Source organism: Labrus mixtus, chromosome 17 (assembly GCF_963584025.1).
Source record: "Labrus mixtus chromosome 17, fLabMix1.1, whole genome shotgun sequence".
In the NCBI taxonomy this organism is placed as follows: Eukaryota; Metazoa; Chordata; class Actinopteri; order Labriformes; family Labridae; genus Labrus; species Labrus mixtus.
Genome location: NC_083628.1, coordinates 5,520,487 through 5,543,650, shown reverse-complemented (window position 1 = coordinate 5,543,650; position 23,164 = coordinate 5,520,487). Strand labels below are relative to the sequence as shown.

The 23,164-nt window shown below is 40.9% G+C and overlaps 1 protein-coding gene across 1 annotated transcript in view; it reads right to left on the bottom strand.

Moving 5' to 3' along the window:
• Nucleotides 1-23,164, bottom strand: part of LOC132992124 (astrotactin-2-like) — a 307,673-nt gene that overhangs the window by 81,357 nt on the left and 203,152 nt on the right. The window contains exons 12-13 of the mRNA XM_061061275.1: nt 13,960-14,126; nt 9,560-9,748 (exon numbers count right to left, since the gene is read on the bottom strand). Coding sequence (XP_060917258.1) covers nt 9,560-9,748; nt 13,960-14,126 — 356 coding nt within the window. The remainder of the gene's footprint in view (nt 1-9,559; nt 9,749-13,959; nt 14,127-23,164) is intronic.

Below are 23,164 nucleotides of genomic sequence, written 5' to 3'. Positions count from 1 at the left end.
GATATTAGGCCAGGGTCTATTAGGTCCTGCCTTTTCCATGTGAGTTATTGAGCAGAGAGTGACTGCCTCAGGAATGATCACACTCACGTATGCATGAGCGCTGACTCACTCCAGCAAACGCAAGCCGCCACCGAGGTAAACACACAAATGTCTGAGCACACACACTCACAAAGCCTCGACAGTCTCCCAAACGTGCTCACCTTATGTCTGCTAAGTCACAAACATGAAGGGATAACTGAGGCTTTCGGAACCACATCTTACACTCGCAATCTTATTTTCCCCCAAAATTCCCTCTGCTAAGATGTCAATATGTGAACAAGAACTAAACTTTCCAGGAAGAAAGCCGCTGCAATATGTAAGTCAGCAATTTAGAACAGCACTTCAGCTGACTTATAAAGCTATGGAAGAACAAACACTTTTATAGAAGCTAATAAAAAATCAATCAACAAAGGCTGAGTTAACCTGAATTTCAATTTGTGCTAGCATTAGCATGCATCCTGATATTACTGTGGTAACATGTCATACTTTATATCAAAATACACATATTCACCATTAGCAAGTAGTTTATAAACATGCATTTAGTCAAAATATTTACTACTCATTGATGTCCCCCAATAACCTCCTAATTATTTATTGTCAGCAAGGACATTACGATCCTTATCATTTTTTGCAAGGGTTTGTTTGACCCTTTAAGAACAATAATAAGTACAACCCAGCTGCCAAAAAGTGGGTAAATAGTCCATCCATCAATCCACTATCTTTACCGTTTTTTCCCATTTGGGCTCACGGGGGGTTACACCCTGGACTGTTCGCCAATCAATCACAGGGGTACTTAGTGTATAATTTAAATAAAAACAGAATATGTTGATTTGTAAAACATTGAAACCCGAAGACAACTTGTTAAATATTGAAACTGGGATATTCACTGTTTAAGGAAAATTATGTGCTTGTTTTGATTTGATGCCAACAAATTTGTTCCACAAAAGTTGGGAGAGGGTCACAGCTCTAGCTGCATAGCCTCTACGTTTAACAAAACACTTTAAGCATTTTAGAAACTGAAGGGATCAGTTAATGTAATTTTTGCTGCATTTACATTTGTCACAATGTCACAAATTGTTTGGGGAATTTGGTTGTATATTATCAAGAAAAAGGTGCAGTAGATCTCCAGGTGGTCTCAGATTATGCTCATATTATGGTGGCCGGTAGGTGCATCAGCTCAGCAACAGCTGAAAATGTGTGGTTAGAGTATGCGCAGCACATCGAAAGACGCTGCACTTTTAAAAGCAAATGCAAACGTACAAAAGAAATGCAAGGGCTGAAACACGCTGACAATGAAACAAACATTCTGCAAAAGTCGAAACAACTGCATTGACATCAAACGCTCTGCAAATACATAAACCAAACAATTCAAAAACACACACACGCACACATTCAGAAACGACTGCACATAGAGAAACAGAAGTACATACTGGAGGCCTGGAGGGGCGCTCTGTGGGACAGTTTATTCATGGGAGAGAGTATGACCAGAGTAAGACCAGACAGTCTGTGGAGATGGACTCTGACAGACAGGCCTATGAACGGGAGACTGGAAAGTGAATTTGTTATTTGTTATCAAACCACATACCGATAAACACCATTGGAGCAGAGTTTCTCTGAAGCTATGCCCCACTGTTTGTTGTGCAAAAACAAGAATAATATGTCTGAATATTTCCTATAGCTTGCCACTGAATGTGATCCAAAATGTGGCTAACCTGCATAGATAACATGCATAGACTTGTGCAATTTAGATTCAAAATTAAATGTTTGGTGCTTGAGAAAGAACAAGCAAGGACACCACTTGAATTAAGAAGCTCGTCATGACCCTCAAGGAGCTTAACCCTTCACCCGCACACTCTGCCTTACTTTCCCTTGGCTTCTGATTAAAGTGGGAAGAGATTGCCTTATGTCTGTTGGCTCAACTACCCAGTAGAAGCTACCGTGTGTTCACCAAGGAGATAATTACTGAAAATTACAGAGAAACATGGAAATGTGGCTGTGTTTTTATGCCTGTAAGCCTTGTGGGCTCCCAGATTCAAAAAAAGTATTCATTTTGTGTTGTTGTCTTAGTTCGAGAGGTAAACGTTGATGAGGAGTTAGTTACAGAATGCATATCAAAAGCGGTTTTGTCTCTTTCTTCCCCACTGTGTCTTTTCCTTTTTCCTGTGAAAAGCGTCTTTGACATCATAGTGACACGGGTGGCAGCATCACCTTCACAAAGCAGGTGAAACGTCTTTGTCTTCTTTTTTTCAAACGCTCCCTCTAATTTGTAACAAGAAAAATGTCTGTCAGTCGTTCACTCTGTGTGCAATTGTTTGGCAGGAAGATGAACACTCGGGACGAGGTTTCCATCTATAAGTCGAAGGATGAAGCATGATTGAAATAAGATTCATTTCTCAGAGAGCGAGTTACAAATTATATATCCTTGATGACTGCACTTGATTAAGAATTCAAAATTAGGGGAAATAAATGCGATAGTCATCTGCATAGAAGATAATATGACTCATTGCTCATAATGGTACAACATCATTTTTTTACGTGATTGTGTTGAAGGGAATATAATTATAATAGATAACAGGAAGGCGTGGGTAGGGCTGTTGTGGCCTGTGGCAACCAGCTCTGTGTATGTTCTGTCTTCAGGTGGAGTGTAAAATCCACCAATAAACTCTCAGTGAATAACACAATATTCTGCGGTTGGAGATCGATGGACTCTTGCATGTTTTGGACCCAAACTTGACTACGCTTTCTGTGCATGCTCCACAGTTCCCTTGTCAGCCTTTGACCCAGAAGTTGAGCAGCATAAATGTGAAGCCATGTCGACTATCTTCCTATATTACTACTGTACAAGCTAGAGAGATAGCGTGCATCATATTTGAACTGAAAGTAAAGAGTAGAGTATGTACAAAATGCAGAGAGCTGTAAAGTTGTCCATGTTTTCAACCATCACTTTGTCATTTGCTAACATCTAAGCAGGGTTGACTGGAAGAAGATCCAGTAGAATCCCACTGAAAGGGGGCATATGACCACTTACTGCAGCAGAGTTGGACATTTTTCCATCAATAAATCTTTTCTCCCTCGGTGCTTGTATACTGGGACAAGGACAGTCGTCCAATTAAATGGCTTAATCAAGCTATGACCTAGCTCAACTTAACTGTTCATGTTAGTGTGTCAGAGCACTGTATGTGTGAATGAGTCTGGTTGTTATGTCCTTCCTAATGCACTGCCATCTTTAAGTGATGCTTTTCTGCAGTATTTCCCAATTTCAATTGACATCCCCATATAGCACACCCTCTTATATGTGTACATTATGGCTCTGTATGTCAGATTGGTGCTTTTTGTTCAAATGACAAGACCAAAAACGCACTCCAGAGCTGATGGGCAGTCATTATGAGTGTCCTACAAGTCCTCACAAATCCATATCCTCTACTTCCCATCAATCCACATGCCTCTGTGAGTGGCAATATGTTATTACTGTGCATAAAGGTGCACAAAGGAATACGTTGGAACATGTATTTGGAATGAAAAAGGATGAAAGATGTGTTTTTCTTTACATCGATTTAAAAGCTGGATAGAAAAGTGGTTTGCATTTAAATATGTGAAGTTTATTACATACCCTTTTTTGCTGTCAAAAAAGCAGGCTACTACTTAATGTTCATCCATCCTCAGTTCACTTAAAGAACATTTTTTTAATTTAATAAGATAATTACATATACATCACCTAGAGGATGTGTTCCATTTTCATATCTTTACATAGCAATCAGGTCTTAATGGAATTGTTCTCAGCCGTGACATTCATATTAACACATGTAACTTTATCATATATATGCATGCTTCCATTGCATTGTATTATTCTCTAATTTCATAAATTGCAAATTGCTTAATCTTCTCCCCTGGTCTACTTTAAGAAGCTGAGTAAAGTGAGAATAATGTGAAACAAAATGTATGCAGACCAGCCATAAATCACGGGTAATATTTTATATTAAAAACACTTCCTGTGATGCTGTGACTGAAAATTTTATAATTAATCTCAATTATCAGATATTTAACTTTGAGCTGCTCATGCAGAGGGATGGTATGAGAGAGAGAGAGAGAGAGAGAGAGAGAGAGAGAGAGAGAGAGAGAGAGATAGAGAGAGAAGCAGAGGGAGAGAATCAGTAGACAGTGGAGGCGAGTAAAATAGAAATAAAAAAAGGGTGCTTGGCTATGGGATGGGACTAGCATCTGCATATCAAAGACTCTCTGCACATCACTTTAAATATATAGCGTGCAGGTGGGGAGTGTGTGGTGGAGTCTTATGGGAGCAAGCCATTCAGGAGACAAAGCTATTGTTCTTTGGCTTAAAGACTCAGTGGATTTGATAAGCAGAATGAGTGCCTTGGTGAGATGACATGCAGTACTACACATGTTTAATTAGAGGCACCGGGAGTCAAGTATAATACTCCTGTGTGCTTAGCTTGTCTGGTTAGACTTCCGATGATGAATAGCTCAAGGAAAATTTGACTTTCAAAATGTTCGCTGGAATAAGTTTGATCAAGACCAACATATAAAGACAGGAACACATAGTGCATACAGTAATCAATGCATTTTCTAGCTACAGTGGTTCCCAAAGTGGGGGGTCGCAAGATGCCTTCCAAAATCACAAAGAGAAATTTAGAATGATTTAAAATTGAATACATTACCCATTATTGTGAAAATATATACAAAAATGCTGTTCAGGAAGAACCTGGTTGTTAAGTTAGAGTTATAGTGAAATCAAAGCAATTTGTAAAAACAATCTTAAAATGTAAGTTTGCACATGACTGCAACAATGTTGGTGTTCTTTGGTCCCTACACTCAAAAACACACACAGACATCACCTGTGTAACTGTTTATTCATTTTGTATGTCGGGTCAGTGCTTCAGTCCATTCATGGAGATTACTTGTCTTCTGCTTCTTGCCTTTCTTCATTTTTAAAGCAATTCATTGGTTTTTAGGATGCTCTGTTCTTATATGCATTAACCATCACCAAGGACAGTGGGGGGTCCCCAGTCTCTATTACTTTTATTTTTGAGGTCGTGTGCCAAAAAGTTTGGCAACCCCTATTCTAGCAAATTTGGAGCTTCGTCCAATAATGACGTAAGTTTTCTTCCTACCTTTCATTTTTCTGTGGCATTCCAATATCTGCTGAACTTTGTACATTTGGTAAGTTTGCATTAAACGCCCTTTTCTCGCTTCGTTTCAGACGATCCTTCAGCTAAGACACACGTGTTTATTATCCAAAAGAAGCACATCAGCAAGGAAGTGCACTTTTCTCATGTGTCTGCATGTAATCAGTGAAGTGTGCTTCCAACTGCAGGGAACATGATAAGAGGGGATCCTGCAATTAGCATGTAAATTTTTCGCCACCTTCCGGGAGCAGGTTTAAATTGAACAGGTGTATTCAAAGGAATATTGAGTTGGAAAAAAAAATAAACATTTTACAGACAGCTCACAGCAGATAACGTGGAACTCCATCACAAAAAAAACATATGCAATGCAACTGCACGGATTTACCTTCCTAGAATAACCTCAGTACCTTTCAAACAGCCAATTGGACAAAGGGTGTGGGGTGTGGGGTGTGGGGTGTGGGGTGTGGGGGGGGGGGGGTGTTGAGAGTATTCAGTGAGGGGAAATAGTGCCCTTTTAATAAGATATTTATTGAGCGCACTTGACTGCAGTTGCCCCATGACTGGAGGGAGACTCCATCTTTTACAGATCTTCAATAAAGATTTTTCACCCTATTACAATTTTATGAGAGGCCTAACAGACAAACAAATGTATTTTTATCAGACAGAGGTAAACTGTGGCCAATGAAAATGTTTTTGTAATCTCGTAAGTAAGTTAAGAGTTATTGTACTGGCAGTGTTATAGCTTTCGGGGTAAATTGTCTTGGATTGATCAATCCAGGACGGAGCCAAAATACTGGACTCAGTAATGAAATACTACATTTACACGGCAAAAGAAAACAGCCGCTTCAAGTTCCTAACACATTATTTTTTTAATGCCATGTGCACGTTACTCGTTACTTTACTTGTTAATGATGTAGCTGAAAGAAGAGGATGTTTGGAAGTGTAGAAGGATGCTGAGTTTCTCAAGATGTGGACTGATATCTCAACAACTGGACAATCAATGAAATCTTGTAAATTGAAAATGTCCCCTTTAGTTCTTGCTGACAATTTTCCTATTTTGGAGGAAACTTTTTAAGCAAATTATGTTGAAACATTGAAACAATGTGCGATTGTGCCATACACTTCTTCCTAATAATATTCAGATCCTTCAATGCTTGTGTAGCGTGTCTGAGAGCTGCCAATATCTTTGACTATAGTTTTAACCCTGTCATGTGTGTAACCCCACCCAAGCCCTGGCTTAAGTGCAAATCTCTTTACCGGCCATGGTTTGATGTAGCCCAGTGTGCTGCGCTGGTCTGGATTCCGGTGGCAGGAGACCCACTGTGCTCCACACCGCTTGAGGGCAAATGGATGAACTGACTGCTTCCCCCTGGTTTTAAAAACCTTCAAACTTTGCCTTTGTTTTATCTGTCAAACTGAGCCATGTTTGGTGTATTTAAGGCTAGTCCCCAAGCGGGCTAGCTTTGGGAAAATGGGGCTTTTAGTCTTTTTTTCCCAGACAAGGCTGCAGACATGTCAGTCATTCCAAGGAATTCTCTTAAGATGGATTTGAAGCCTTTTATTTCAAGCTTAGAGCTCTTTAGTTGATCAAAGAAGATAATCCCCCTCTAAATACTTTTTATTTCAGTCCCGCTCTAAAGTATCCCATCTTAAGATGTTAGTTCTTAAGTACAAATCCACCTAAAGACAAAGAAGAGAGGTAAAGTGTTACCTTTAAGATCCTGTGCTGACAGCTCTTCAAATCTTTGAACTTACCATACGGTAGTGGTTCCAAAACTTTTTTTCTGTTACGGCCCCAGCCGCACCCCCTCTCCTGTTTGTGTGACTGACCTCCGTTTTGGAGTGTCTGTGTGTGTGAGTTTGTGTATGTGTGTTGCTGAGTGCATCCTCCAGGCCCTAATGCTGCATTCATGTGCTCCTCAGATGGTCTCAGTTTCTGAGTTGGGAAGTCGTTATTCCGACTTCAGTGTGTTCAAATGATTTCAGTTTGGAACGACAGCAACAAATATCGTGGATGCTACAAAGAGGATGTGTGAATGTCTCTGTTATAAGTTATATTCCAGCAAACAGTTGATGTTCAATACGTGAATTCATGAAAAGAATCTTAACATCAACAAAACATATTTTGCCAAAATGCGATGATGACTATGACGTCAAGTCGGCAAGTAACTTCCAAATGTTTAACATTTAACAGCATTTATTGCTTTTAACTGACTCTGATGTGATGCCTGTGAATGGTATTTTCACTTGTTTGACGGCACAATGTCAGAAGACAGTACTTGTTGTGTAGTCCGGATGTTCCCAGCAGACATTTCCCAGTCACTTAAACGGAACATTACATTTCATGTAACCAACTAGTTTAAAAGTGAGAACACAGTCAGAACACATTCAAAATTGAGCCCAATTTACAAAAAAATTGTGTGGCTAACATTAGCAGCGCTAGCACCAACCAGCCTTCGGTCCGCCCTGCAGCTTAACATCCACATCCACATGTCCTTGCTAAATTGTGATTACAAAGACCACGTAAAACTTTGTCTCTATTTTCTAGATCAAAATACTGCTAAACCCCAGTGCTCCAACGAGATGCTATCCGTTCACTTTGCTCGTTTACATCTTGGTTGTAGAGTGGGGAGAGCAGGCCCAAAATCCAGAGCTAGAGTCAGTTTATTGCTACAGTCTCAGCTAGTGGTGTGTGGCTGTGTAGCAGATTGATTACAACATTTGACCGGCATCGAGGGACAACATAGTAATAATCTGTTTAACCGATTAGTAATTCCAGTCTCAGACTAAACACTCACATCCCTATACAGTATGTGACATTTGGTGTAGATTCCTTGTCATAATAATTAACTGGCAGTCCTTTTACATAAAGCTGGCCATGTTTTGCTGGCAGTGCAGAACTTTGTACACTTTTTTTGCGTAGTTATGCCACAAAAAAAAAATATATATATATATTGTAACTCCGGGGCTCCCCCCTAGCCTCAAACTTTGGGAATCACTGCCATAACTCTAACTCATACAAATCACACTAGAACCAGTGTACTGGTATATATATGCACATAATGTTATTCCATGATTATCAGCCTTCTTTTTGGGTAGTTTAAGACGCCCACGTCCTACAGACATCTTCAAGGACGGAGGCACAAGACACCATTGAGCACTACTGCTTTTCAACTCAAATGCATTCAATTGAATATAAATTTGAACCGGCTTCATCTTAGAGAATGTACTTCAAAAATGAATAAAAATAATATTAAGGCGCTTCATCGTATACTTTTCTGTGGATTACGCACTCTAAACGCTGACAGCTTCGGAGATTTATGTAGAATGACAGCCCCTGAATTATAGAACATTTCTGAGAAAAGTTCTCACAATGGATTCAGAGTCATCTCACATCACTCAACCTAGACTTTTATGTGGTTCCTTTGAATAGAAAGCAGACTTTATGATTAGAGCCATAATGCAGTCTGGGTTTTCAATGACTTTATTACTATTTGCTAAAAAAAAAAAATATTTGAAGGAAACCGCTGCGAGACTGTTCTCGGTTTCCATGGAAGATGCTGTACAAATTCATAACTGCAACACAGTACAAAGGCCTGACCCTGAAGAAACACAGCAGACCGATCATGTGGCTGCGTTTATCCAAGCATAACCATTGTGACCCACAGGGCAGGAGAGATGAAACGCATTTCATGGTTACTTGAAAGACTGTGTGGATGTATATAGCGTGTGTGTGTGTGCGTCTAAGACAGACACAATGAAAGCCAGATATAGGTTGTGTGTGTTCTTCCATGTGTGCCTGCATTTGCGCATAGATAGACCTTTATCGTCTCTTCATGATTACAGGAGCATTTCAGCACAAACAGCGTGCGATTTATCAGAGTGAGCCAGGTTTTCAGACGGCTGACAGTTTAAGGGAGAACTGCCATGGGATAAGTCTCAATCCTCACTCAACCATCGCTCCCTCACGCTCCTTCTCATTCCTTGTCTCCCTCTCTCTCTCTCTCTCACACACACACACACATCTGTGCAAACACAGATGCAGCACCCCAACAGTGAACCCTGGCTGCTGGTTCTTAGAGCTGCTCCGTTGAGATCTCCAGCTTTTCTATCTCTCCTACAAGCCAAGAAAAACTGATAAAAGACGCCCCTGATGTTGCGTCTTCCGAGATAGAAAAGTGTAAACATTTGTGATGTGAAACAACAGATCTCAAGGGAAGAGGCTTGTCAGTGTGAAATACAACAGTAGATGCAGATAATAAGAGAATGCTTTTCTGAAAGACAACAGAAAAGGGGTCAAGTTAGAAGCTAAGACAAGATTCTTAACACCATTAAAGACAATGTAATTCAGTGTGTGAATAATGTACTTTAATTACCGGAAGGTCATTTGGAATATCTGTCCCAAGTTGACTTGCTGGCTCTTGTTGTTGTATCCATGCAGCATCTCACCGAACAGGGTGTCATTGAAGTGAGCATCTTGCCTTGGGCATTTTGGTCCCTCACAGTTGTCTGACTGCAGGAGGCAGGAGCGGCCGTCCCCTGCCAGTTTATACTCCTGCACACACCTGAGGATAAGAGGGAAAGCCCGTCATACAATGTTCACGATTTCACGTTTGTGATTTAATAAAAACTGGGATGAAAGAAAAAATGTATATGGCTACTGGAAAGAAGAATTAGAATCAGAGGAATCGCTTTACGTTTCACATTGATGGTTATGTTAAAGGAGGGGGTTTGGGGGGGGGAGGAGGTAGCACATACAGCCAAATCTGGAAGATGTGCAAGCTACCCACCATGGTTTTACCTTCCCTCTTCTCTTTTACATTCTCACACGTTTTTCTTGTCTCCTTTGTGTAATGTTTGCACCAAGAATAGTTGCATTTTTGTTTGTTTGTATGATCTGTTTACATAAGGACATGACAGCACTGCTAGTGGCTATAACGGGCAGAGAGAACTAGCATGAAGGGTTATGGCTCTGGGATGCCGGAGCTCAATACCCTGTTGACTTTCTAAGGTGTTGTGGGCCTAACTAAACAGCGGTGAACAAACGCACCTACTTGATGACCAAGTTGATGTGTTAGCTGCACTACTCGTTTTCAGTTGGGCTGTTGGGGCCATGTGGTTGGGTAAGAGTAGAAAGTATCGGTCTTCTCAATACCTGGAGCTTGCATAAACAGAGCCAGTAAGGCAATGGCACTGCTGAATGAGTTTGAAGGGTTCTTCACTAAGCTCTTAGGGCGAAGGTATCTTGTGTTTAATTAAAAAGAAATGGCAAACCATATGAGAAATGGATGACTAGCACAGCATGAACCAATACAAAGTTGAACCTACTTGATCTAAAGCATTCATACTCAGGCTTGTTAGAATTAAGAGCCCCATTGACCAAAAAATATTTCTGCAAGCGCCACAATCAAAAAACCTATTTCTTTCCTAAAATATGAGTGGGAAACACAGTGACATGACTTGCAAATAATAATTTCTGCTGACAATGTTTCCCTTAATTACTTAGGACCTAAAACAGCCACAACTAGTCCCAAATGAGCCTCAGGTTGAGTATCACTGATCCAAAGTATCCAAGAGTAGTATGGGAGGTAGAGCCTTCAATTATCAGGAACCACTCTTTGAAATCATCTAGCAGTGTCGGAGCAGTTTTGGAGGCAGACACCCTCCTTAGTTTTAAACTTCTTATCTTTTGATAATGATTGGGATTGGCACAGGCTTGTACCAGGCCTAGTTATGCTGCTATAGGCTTAGACTGTTTGGGGACTTGAAATACTGAGCTCTTGTCTTAACCTCTCTTTCTTTGTCTATATTTTTTTCAGATACCATTATTGGACGTTATTGACTTTGAACCTTCACCTGGAGCTCTTTAGTCTTGTGGATTCCTTTGGATCGTTGATGCACACCAGCAGCTGTCGGGGACCCGCTTGACTCCAACTTCTACATTTCTGATACTGACACGTTTTATCTTAAACATTGGGATTGTCTACAACTTTCTCAACCCATTCACTTAGACAGATGGCAGTCCACTAATTCTGGTTCTGGTTGCTTAATGTAAATGTGAATGTTGTCTGTTTATGGCTGGCAGAATGGGTAAAGTGCCCTAGACACATTTCTCACTTTGTGGGACAATCAAAGTGAATCTTGGTTCTGTTTGAGCTTTCTGCCTGTTAAGTGGAACTTGCAAATGTTGCAAAGTGGATTTGTTTATTGGGTCTGAAAATGATTACAACAAAGAATATGGTCTACACATGCTTTTTATGTAAAGTGTCCTGAAATTACTTTAGTTGTGATTTCACCCTACAGTGTAAGCAAAAGTGACTGATTACATAACTGCTCAATGAATTGCAAATGAATCACCAGAAGTCAACAGAGCCAATATCTCAGCCTTCTTTTTGCATTCATGCCATCTGTAACTCATAAACCACAAATCTATCAGCATGATCCATTCAACTAAATAACAAACAGTAGCTGTCAGATAACATCCCGGCTGTGTTAAACAATCTGACTCGTAGTCACAAAGCTCTTGCCAAAATGTTTTCTTTTTTTGAAACACTGCGCTGTCATTGTCGTTGCAAAGAATTTGGACATAATTGCTGATCTGGAAACAGATTCCAATGGGGTGGAATTCAGCAGACTGTGCAATCAGTCATACGTATCATATCTCATCCACGTATCTGCCCAATCCTCCTGTACAGACAACTTTGATTCACTTCTACTGTTTGGCTGGCACAGACTTTTGTGCTCACACAGCTGATCAGGCCTCAGTGTGAAAAAGGACTCTGCAGCTGTTGGCAGTACTGTCCTCAAATTGCAGCAGATCTGCAGGCTTTGGCACGAAAGCAAAGCCATTTACTTCATTTTATACCAACAGTTTGATCAACAACATAACAAGTACAACACCATTACTCTGTACACAATAATTAAGTCATCTTTTATACACCCATTCTTGATAAAATAAGTAGCAAGCTGTTACATATTTTCATCCTGACGGTGCAGATAAATCAAAGAAAGAATCTGTCATAGCTTTACCATCGCCAATCTGCAACAGATATTTAGAGACATTTCTATACTCCAGAGGGTGTCACAATTGATTAGATGAAAATGTTTCTGATTGACCAACCCTGATTCAAGCTCCTGAGGTTCTCCCATAGAAAAGGCAGAGTCGATTACATTGATGACATTAGGGAAAGAGCAATTGCTGCTAATAGAGTTTTGATCTTGGCCTAAAGAGCAAGAGGGCCTAATGTTCTGGGGGAAATGAAGCCATCCAGCACGGTGGACCTCACACACCTCCAAAAGGAATTAGAATATCTTTTACCTGTCAGCCAGGAGACCAAACAATGTGTGAACATCTTGGACTTCTTTTACACCACTGTCATGAAATAGACGTGATTCGTAAGAGTGCTAAGAGCGAGCAGACAACTCGGTTGGTAAGTTTGACAAGAAGCCACTCCCTCAAATATGGTCCATTGACCTCCATTTTTTACTATAACACTGTAGGTTCTGATCTTGCTTAAAGTCCAGCAAAATGTTTAAACTATTTGAAAACTTTTTAAAAGAGTATAAAAAAACATACGGAAGATTGACGTGGGAAGAGATTGGTATGGGTGATTGGATCCAACACACGACTTTTACTCAGGACACCAGAGTTGTTCTGTTTGAGTTAAGAGTTGCCTCTTGGCAGTTTGTTTGAATTTCTGGTGTGTGTGCTCTCAACCGGGGAAGCTGATGTTTATTTGTTTGTTAATTTCTTGATTCAGGGCTGACGTCATAATGATGATAGGCTTGTAGCCACTTCCTATGGCTAAGGTGTCATGCCCATTTTGACAAACTGTTTGCCTGATGAAGGACCCAAAAAGTTGCCAATAAATGTTTGTTTGCAAGTTAGACAGTGTGCGGGAGTTTACCTTTAACTTCATGAAACCAATGGTTAACATCAACTTGACTGGCAAAGTAACCTAGTTTTATAGGTAGATTCCTTCAAGCCTCAAGTGGACACACTGCAGGTTTTTGCCCTTCCACATTGGCTTCATTTTACAAAAACTGGAGGTTGCTGCTCGGGGTGATCTGTGGCCTTTGTTTACGGGGTGCCTGCTCTATTGACTGAGCCAAACCAGTGCCTCTTGGTTGCTGTTATTTTTATGCCATCACGGCAAAGGTCGTCTGAATCTGTTCTTTTTTTGCCCATAAAAGCCTTAAATTATTGCTTACATGAATGAAGAGACTTGCATGCTCATAACTGATGCTAGACGGGTGCCTACTTGGTAATAGTTAAGAAGGATATGGCCTCTGATGAAGCTGCTGTATGTGAAGAGTTGAGAGTGAAACCATTGGAGAAAGGCTACTCTCAGTATAGTTTGGAACATGGTTTTAAAGCCACACAATATGCCCTTTGGTAAACATAACTGGGAATTGTTGGTTGCCATGGTGTTAAAATAGTTATGACATGATGCTGCAAACTATTGGACAAGTGGACAAAGTGAAATGCTTGAAGGTCTCTGAATAAGATAGATATTTATTAAAACAATGCATTGTTCCATTTGTTATTTTGGGTAAATATCTTCCAGCATATTCGTATTTGAATTAGTCAGTATGAAATCACTGCTTATTCCTTATTTACACATCTAATTTCCCTCATGTGGGTTTTTGCCTGAGGAAGAATTTCTTGATAGAAATATCAATCACAGAGCCAATTTCATGAGCAAGCTTTATTTCCAGCCCGCAGACACCTTTCCTTTTTTCTTTTTTCTTTTTTTCCACTGTAAGTTATTCTCACCCGCAAAACATGAGCACGTTGCTGGAACTGGGGTCATCTTCGAGGGGCACGAGCTGCTGGAGACACAGCTGTTCGCAGCCTCCGTTGAAGCCATCCGTGCAGTCAATGCCCCTGGAGTAGTCATAGCAACCTGAGCCATCCTTCATTGGCCTCAGCCCCTGAGGACACTGCGAGAAAAAAAAAAGAGACACAGAGGAGGAAGAAGGAGAAGATGGTGGGAGGACGGGAAGGGGAGCAGAGAGAGAGAGAGAGAGAGAGGGTGAGGAGGAAGGCATAAATTAGGGAGAGGGAAGAAGAGAGTGAGGCGCAGAGGTCAGCGTGTGCATTTTAATCAGGATCAGGCAGCACTGAGGAGGCACAGATAGTGAGATCAGAGAGAGGAAGTGGGCAGTGGGAATTTGAGTAAGGAGAGAGAGAGATTCAGTGAATGAAAAATGAAAGATGGCATTTATGTTCTTTGATACCATACAGAAACTGTGGAAGTCTCAAGCAGGGTGAAAGAAATCGAGTTGAATGGAATTGTCAGTCAACAAAGAGCCATTTGTCACGGTGAAAACAAAACTCCACATGTGTTAAGCTCCAAGCCTACAGGTTTAGCTGAGGAGACATGGATGTCCTCTCCTACGCACGCCAACAAGGCGTAAGAAATGAATTAAATGTTTCTGCCGTGGAATACAAACAAAAAGGAAGCATTTAAAAAAAGAAAAGGAAGCCAAAACATTTTAGGCTGCCCGTACTGACTGGCTGTAGTTCGGATCATAAACCCACATACTCCATGCTAACAGATGGGACATTGTACAAACTTTAAAATACAAATACAAATACAATATTTCTTTCTTAAACCCAGTTTCTGTCACAAAAGGTAGTTATTATCACGCAGATTTGTGCTCAGATTATCTTTTTTTCTGAAAAGGACCAAGGCAGCTCCTGCGGCGCTGTGTGGACTGGATTAGCAGAGTAGAGGAGGGAAGGCGAGGGGAAACCATAGACTGTAAATATTAATGGGCGAGGCCTGAGTGACGTCAGCCATCTGTTACAGCAGGGGGCTCCGGAGTCTCACTGGCAGCCGCCATGCTGGAAATGCTGTCTCAGCCTAACTTTCAGTCAACCTAACGACAGGCTGAGAGCTGGAGAAGAGGCGGGTTTTGAGCCTCTCGACGAAACTGTTGCATCGAGCCCACCCGTCAATCATGTCAGCTACGCGCCTAACTATGGATAACACGTATCGTTCATACAATCAAAACAGAGGTGTTTTAAAAAATACCCCCCCATACAGTGTGTGCCAGTGATGACAAGAGCTAATCAGACCTATTTGGTTGTTTGTACCAGGGTGTTAACATCATAATTTATGCTGTAAAAAACAGGATTTTTTAACTGTTGTGTGTATGTGACTTCAGGTGTTCTTGGAGCCTGCCTCAAGTGGACACACGACGAACTGCAGGATTTTGCACTTCCGCATTGGCTTCATTTTTCAAGGCCGGGGGTTGCCGCTTGGGGGAAGCATCACAAATGGTGCTTACAGATTGCCAGTTTAAAAAGGGATACATTTATTTAAAGTCTTAATTTCATCTAATTATTCAGTTTTTAGTTAAAATCTTAGGTTATGACACAATGCAAAATTCACCTGTGAGCCAACAATTCACGCACCCTAACCCCTGCACAGAAATCCAAAGCGGGTCCAATTCCTGCATGCCGATTTACTGTACAGCATTTAACGTATGTTTTCTTAATGAATTTTATTTCCTCCAGCAAAATAAATACAAATTAAGTATAAATGCATTATCAGCAGATGCAAATAAAACAGAGCTCGACTCCATTAAAAATGTTAATGTACTAACCATTAAAAACTGCTTAATTGCCTCCAGTTTAGGATTTGGGCGCCATTATCCTTCTTGTATGTAAACAAAAGAGAGTTGAACACTAAACAAAGAGGGAACACTTGATGAACTTTACTGCTGGCTCAGCTCAGAGGCGAGAAAAAATGCTGATGGGACACATCACTGACAAGCACTGATTTGTTTATTCTGGAGAACTTTGTTTCGGTTGGTTTATCACTGTAATGACAACTTTTCAAATAAGCCATTCAACTAGGATAGAATGACTTGTTTTAAATGCTCTGCTCTTTTATTTGGACACGTGTCTTTAAGGGCGCATTCACACTAGACCCAGTTGCTCCGTACCAAACTAAAGCCCGGTAGTCCCCCCCTTCAGAAGGTCAAATAGATCTTGATACGGATATTCAACAGGGAATTTAGTAGAAAGAAAAAACATATTCTAGAGACAGCATACTCAACCGCTAAAAATCTGATCAAGGATGTTTTATTGACCCTGACATGGTCATCTCTTTTTGCTCATCACTTGATCAGGCTCGTCTGGTCATTTGATGGTGTCTTTTGTCATTTGGTACCAATGTTAACGACAGGAACTTTATTGAGAACTGCTGTCAGACGACCTCCAATTAGAAGGGAGTTTGTTCCCCCTCTCAGTTGGCTGTTACATTAAAGAATTAGAAACAAATAGCTGAATTCACAAGGGGAAACAGTTTGTTGAAACAGTTCCAATGCACTGTAGGTGCGTGTATAGTAGCCTATAATACAGAACAATTAATTTTCCCCACTGATGTTGCTCATAATACGCCTCTTCTGGGGAAGAAGATGGCAGAGCCTAAATTCAGGCTCTGGACCCTCGCAAGACAAGTTTGCGTAAAATTTGAACACAAGAGACCTCACTGTTTCCAATTTTGCCCAGAAATAGTAAAATGACATCCAGCATTGTAACATTAATCACATTCAACATGCAATGTTGTTCTCCTTTTTTCTTGGGACTTTGCCAACAGATCAACATAATGTTGGCGTAAATTGGTTTTCTTGCCCTGCGGCTGTGTCTGACTGTAAAGACTGAACAGGGTGAAAGTCAGCTTCTGGAAAAAACGAAGAGCCCGACTAACTGATCCTTAATGTCATTACATGTTGCGCTGAAAGCACCCTGATGCCAGCTGTGATTTGTTTATTTCTTTTGTGATAAAACTGAGGTCGCAGCACCAATGAAAGCCTTATTTGGTGGGTTATGTAATGTTGGACAGGGGAAATAAGAAGGGCAGTCACGTCTAGGATACAATAAAGAGAAGGTTGGTTTTGTTGACATATATACAAGAGTGGAGAGGAAATAAACACTAGTTTTTAATGTTTTAAACTTCATATAAGAGCTCTGGACTTGATCAAATTCAGGCTTAAAACTTCAGTTGGAAACACAAATCTATTTTCCAACTTTTTTGGTATCTCCTCAGCAATAATGTATCAAAGTGGAAAGCAAACACCTCCCAACTTTGAGACCTGTGAAGCCTTGAAAGCCCTCAGAGCAGCTGCCGTGCTCCAGTTATCCAAGGCTTTAGCTACAAAAATCATCCAGGAAATTTTTTTAACACAGTCGGGAACAAGCTGGAGAGGGAACAAACAGATGAGCCAACAATGTCACCTTAAGCTTACTCACATGATTTGGAAGACCTGCACACTCATGTCACATGTCAGGCTTTAATCATCACCTCAAGGATGTTTTTTTCTCTCTCTAATTTCCACAAGAAACTTCCAAAGTAGAAGTATATAAATACATAGAAGCAGCCAGTTAAATCACAGGAGGGGTGACGGGTCGTAGGACTGTTCAATGCTATTATAAAGACGAACAGCCAAAGTGAAAAACCAATACCAGAAGTGACTCAACACGCTGTAATCACGCAGCTCTTTCCTCATAATTAGCTTTCCTATAATGCCAAGATTGCCTTATCGTATTAAGATCTCTATCTCATAAGATTGGATGAAAGCAATTGTATCACAAATGGGGGGGAAATGAACAAGACGATAAAGTTACATGGGATCTCTCAGGGCTGCAGAAATGTTCAAATTGGAAAAAATGAAGAAGATAAAAACGTCGCCCTTTTTTTATCCTTGCCAAACACCGGCATGTGCGATAACGTTGTTGCCTTGTTCAGATCATCAACCTCTAAAAATCATCGACGTATAGTCTCATTGACATCCCCATTTCACTCTACCTAACTTTTAGCAAATCCAGTAACAGACACAGAGGTGGAGTTGAAGCAGCTGTAACACGCCCATCGCTCGGTCGACCAAGACACGCCCATAATTGTGCAAATTTAGAATAGAAAAGATAAAAACAGATGAGTTATGAAAAAGTTATCCCCAAATACAGTGTGCATACACACATCTGTATATGCAAATGTTGTGCAATATACTGTAGCTATGTGCAATCGCACCAGCACTTTATATAAACATGCATAAGGGCAAATGTGCAATCCATACCAGCACAATACAATACAGCAGCTCTTTAGCACCTTACCCTCTTTAGCACAATTGTTTTGGAGCAAAATCGCAAAGCCACCTTCTACTGTTTTATGAGTCTTTGCCAACTAATGCAACCTCAAACTTGTTTCACACATGTTTTATTTGAGTGAATCCCACCCCCTCCCTAACCATTAGCCCTGCCACAAGTTGGGGTAAGAGTCACAGCACTGCCCACTAAAGTAAAATGTTTGTAGCTGCATTCTGACAGTTTCGTCGCAACAGCACAACTGAAGGAGAACTACCAGTCTCTTAGAAGCGAAGAAAATGCTTCTGTCCAAAAAAGACAAACATATCACAATCTAAACATCGTTGAGAGGGATATCATTGCTTGAAATTGATCGCAGAGTCTTGTTTTCAGAAGTTCAGAAGTCGTCTGCTGGTGCTGTCTCTGCCTTACAGAACGCTGATTGTGAAACAGGATGGGAGCTGAGGGATGAAAGAGGGGTGTCTAAAGAGAAAATCTGTTTTTGGTCTGACAATCTGCTCTGAAATTCGCAATAGTAAGTCTTTAACTACAGACACAACATTGTTGTTGACTGAGACGTTGCTATGATCTCCATCCAAATCTACGTTTAATTTGAAATACATGAAAAAATGGACAAACATTAATGGAGAGTTGTCAGAGTGAGGGGGCTGCCCACAGCGAGCCCTCCTGAGCTGGTGGATGGGGGGTCGGTGCCTTACTCAAGGGGCAGCTCGGCATTGCTCAGGAAGTGAACTTGCACCTCTCCAGCTACCAGACCAATTTCCAGATTTTGGACTTGAACCGGCCACTCTCTGGTTCCCAACCCAAGTCCCTGCAGACTGAGCTACTGCCGCAAAGAATCTGATGGAGCGTCTTCATATTGACATTTCTCTGCCTGCATATAGTCTTAATCCACAAATTTAAGCATGTGAAACACTTAAGTTTGACTATGTTTGCCTCCTCTTGGGTCGATTCCAAATGAGAATTTCATGACGACATTAAACAGCAGAGTGATGGTAAATCACTCCTGAATATACTTCCAGGGATTAAAACACAAACTCAGCAGGTTTTGAGGAATACATGAGCACCGGTATGCCTGAAATCATCCTGTGCATTAGGAGCCGCACATAGATCACCTACACCAAATGATGCTCACTCTATCTGAATTGATGCGACTCATTCTCCTAATTAGCCATTAGTGTCCACCGCTTTAATCAGGAACTGAGCGTCATCCATTGAGAAGTGTACGTCGTAATAATCTTGTCAAAATAAGCTGATGCCAGATGTTCCTACGTTTGCACACTTCAGAGGAAGATGAGACGCTTTCCAAAAGTCTTAAGAGTCAGTGATCAAGATTTTTTTTTCCAATATCCCCAATGTGACCTCCGCCTTGACGACAGAGCACGGATTTGGGAGAAAAAAAAAAATGCTGTACACACTGAAGATTAGAGACGCCGTTTTGGATGATAAAAAAAAGTACAGATAATGAGAACGCGACACTCACATAAACAAAACATCACAGAGGGGGGAAAAAAAAAAGACAGATTCTTGGGAACAGAGAAGCTTTAAATCACAGTGACAGGGTGTTGGGGGGAGGGGGAGGGTGGAGGAGGAGGGTGAAAATCAAATACTCTAAAAAGCATATGTGACAGCTTAATCTGGTTTTTAAAAAAAGTGGCGGGGACGCATGCCCCGCAGCGCCACTGTGCAGCTCAAACGGGTTAAATTAGGCACAACACTTTTATTGCTGCATGAGCAAAAAAGAACTTGCAAGGGTGCGATATCTCATGTGAGGAAAAAAAAAAGAAAGGAGTCTCAACCCCAGCTGTTTGTTCCTCAGATTTATGTGAATTCAGACTTCATACTTAATCTTCTGTTTGAAAGAAAAAAAACACACTGAGTTATCGCCCAGCTTTTTGGGATGTTTCTGCCTACGGGCGGAAAAAAATATACTATGCTTATAAAGATATATTTAGCTTGCGTTACTGGGTTTTGATTCTTTTTCTTTTTTTTTGGCATACAAACATGATATCATTGTCTCTCTGCACAATGATAATCTGTCTGTATGTGCTCCGCGTATCCGGATAATGTCTGTATTTAAAGGCCACGTTGCCTTCTGTTCCTCCTCCACCTTTTCTTCCAGTGATAATAACGCGACAGGAGGAAGGGGAGCTTTGTCTGACTCTGCTGCTATCAGCTCAACTTGATTGCCAAAAGGCTTTTTAGGAGCTGCTGTGATTTGCTTTCTTTGATCACGAGGACCATGGAGACATCGTCTGCTAATGAGCTCTGTTATGTTTGTAGCAGGAAAGCGCAGAGAGACAAATATGGACGCTGCACCTTGACAGAAAAAATAGAACTCTACGGCTGTTTTTAGATAGAATTAGAACTCCAAATGTTTTCTTGTTTGGATCATGCTTACTTATGAAAATCTATATTCTATAGATTTTCAGAAAGGAGCTTTTGAGTATGAGAGACAGATAATAAAAGAGGCACCTCCAGGTTATTACGAGTCATAATAGCAATATACAATTATTTGCTGTTCTGCTTCCCACGTATCACCATATGCCTCAAATAATATGAGATATTATCTGTATTTCATGTGGAAAAAACACTCCACCTTTGTTTATTAAATTAGAAGGAAGAGGATATTAAAAAAGCAATCTTCCTCGGGGTTATCTAACCTGTTAGTCTGGATTGATTTAAAAGTCCTTCTTCTCATTCCTTCAGCGTTTGCTCGACTTTGCCAGCATGAACTGACTGCCAGTGATTCCCATTGAAAAACGGTTTTGAAAAAATTCAAATCAAATAGAAAATATTGGATCCCTCGTGTGCCTTTAGACTTGGCCGTGATGCATTTATGACACGTAACTAAAGTTCGTTTTTTTGCGTATAGGAACAGAAACAGCCACATTTTTCGCTCAGACTTCACCCGGAGTTTCTCCTGCCAGCCTCCCCCCCCCCCCCCCTCCCCCGAGTATCTTTTTGCAGCAAGTCCGAGTGAGTTGATGTGAGAATGCAGCAGGATATTATCCGGAGAATTCACCTCGAGCCAATGGGGAGGGGGGTTTCATTATTGAGAAATTTTGAGGGTGTTTAAAAAAAATACTGTATTTAATAAACCACACACAATTTTCTTTTTGAAAAGTGACACTCATATTTTGTCTTCCGTAATTTTTTTGGGTTGAACGTAAACAAATGATATGAAAAAAATATATACAATGAATACATTTACCGCCCTGTCTTTAAGTAAGCCGAGGTACAACCTGCGTTTCTGCCACTGAAAAACACAAAGCCTGAAAAGAAACAACATTTTTCCAACAACTAAATTTGAGTCACATTATACATTCCTGTTTTTGAAAAGTTGGGTCAATCTCTGTGGCTCTTGCACTTGTTTGTGCGAGGGGGAGTGTGGGGGGAGGGGGGAGGGGTGGGGGTGTCAACCTGCTTCCAAGCATATTATTGTGTTTCGTGCTTCCCAACATCCCTCTGTTTTACATGCTGCATCGTGTTGACGGATATTACTCTTGACTGGCAACTGAGCTGTCTGAGAATGAAATTAAATATTTAAAGGAGCAGCGTGGTCGTTCTTTTCCATCACTGCGACTACAGGGAGACACTGCGGAGACTATGGTGCGCCTGAAGGGACAAAATAGCACGCGATTAATACAGTAAAAAAATATGATCGCATTCATTTTAAGACCTTAATTAATTATTTATCTCCTGAATCGCACCCCGGCCCATCACTTTTGCCACAACATTACCGTCTTCATTTACTGAGGTCAATAGTGCATGCAATGGTCAAGTTACACTGAGAGCGCCCTCTGCTGGATCAACTACTTCAGACGGCCTGGTGAGCTGATTGACTGTGTATTTTGAATTCAAACGGCTCATTACAGTTCGAATATGAACTTATCCATGCACTTTGAATAAAAAATGACATCCCTTGTGAGGTATTGTTACATCTATGTGAGGCTCCCACATCATGCCAGGAAAATATTTCCCATGTGCAAAGTCTATTTTTTCACGGGGTCCACATGTCTCATATGGGTTCAGATGTTTTGGCAGATGTGAATTTTCACGTTTTGTTTAGTTGTGTGAGGAAAATGAAAAAAAACCCAAAGTTTAGATGTTGAAGTTTCACTCCAAAAACATTCAAATGTCTCCGTTATTAAACTGTTTTTTGTTGTGCAAAGGTTCCGACTCCACATCTAGTCTTCAGTGAGGATCTTTGTGGTGAACGACGCACTTGATGCAACATTTCGTCAAACAGTGTCAAAGTGCAAGGCTGAAGGAATTCTTAACATTTCTCTTTAAATCATGAAGCTTTGGGAGTCAGTGGCAATGAGGTAAACTGAGCTGTGCTGTGCAGCGTAGCAGGGGGAGCCATGATGCTCTGTTGTCAGGAACACGGCACAGTGGGGACATACGGGGGGAGGGGGGAGGGGGGGTGTTGGTAGAGGGATTAGAGGAATAGGGTTTGCACAAAACTTCTGTTTGGGTGGAGCTGCCATTTTTCCCTCCCTGCTGACTCTTTATGCAAACCAGAAGCAACCGAGTGGAAATCTGGCTCCACACTGACAACTCATCATTTCATTCCTGACTTTTGGAGTGAGCTGCACATTTTAATAAACTCGTCTCGTCTCGCACATTATACAAGCACCTTCAAATGAGATTGGAAGAAAATAACATCTGTCTTCGCGGAACTCTTTAAAAACTGCTTGGGGTTTGACAGGCCAAAATTAAACCTTTCATTAGCGGTTGCAGCTTAAGAAATATGTCTTTGCCAACCGTGCAGCCGTACAACTTTACCAGAGACGTCCCAAAAGGGACATCAACTGATGAACGATAGGCTACTAATACGCTCCCATCTGCTCATCCTCTG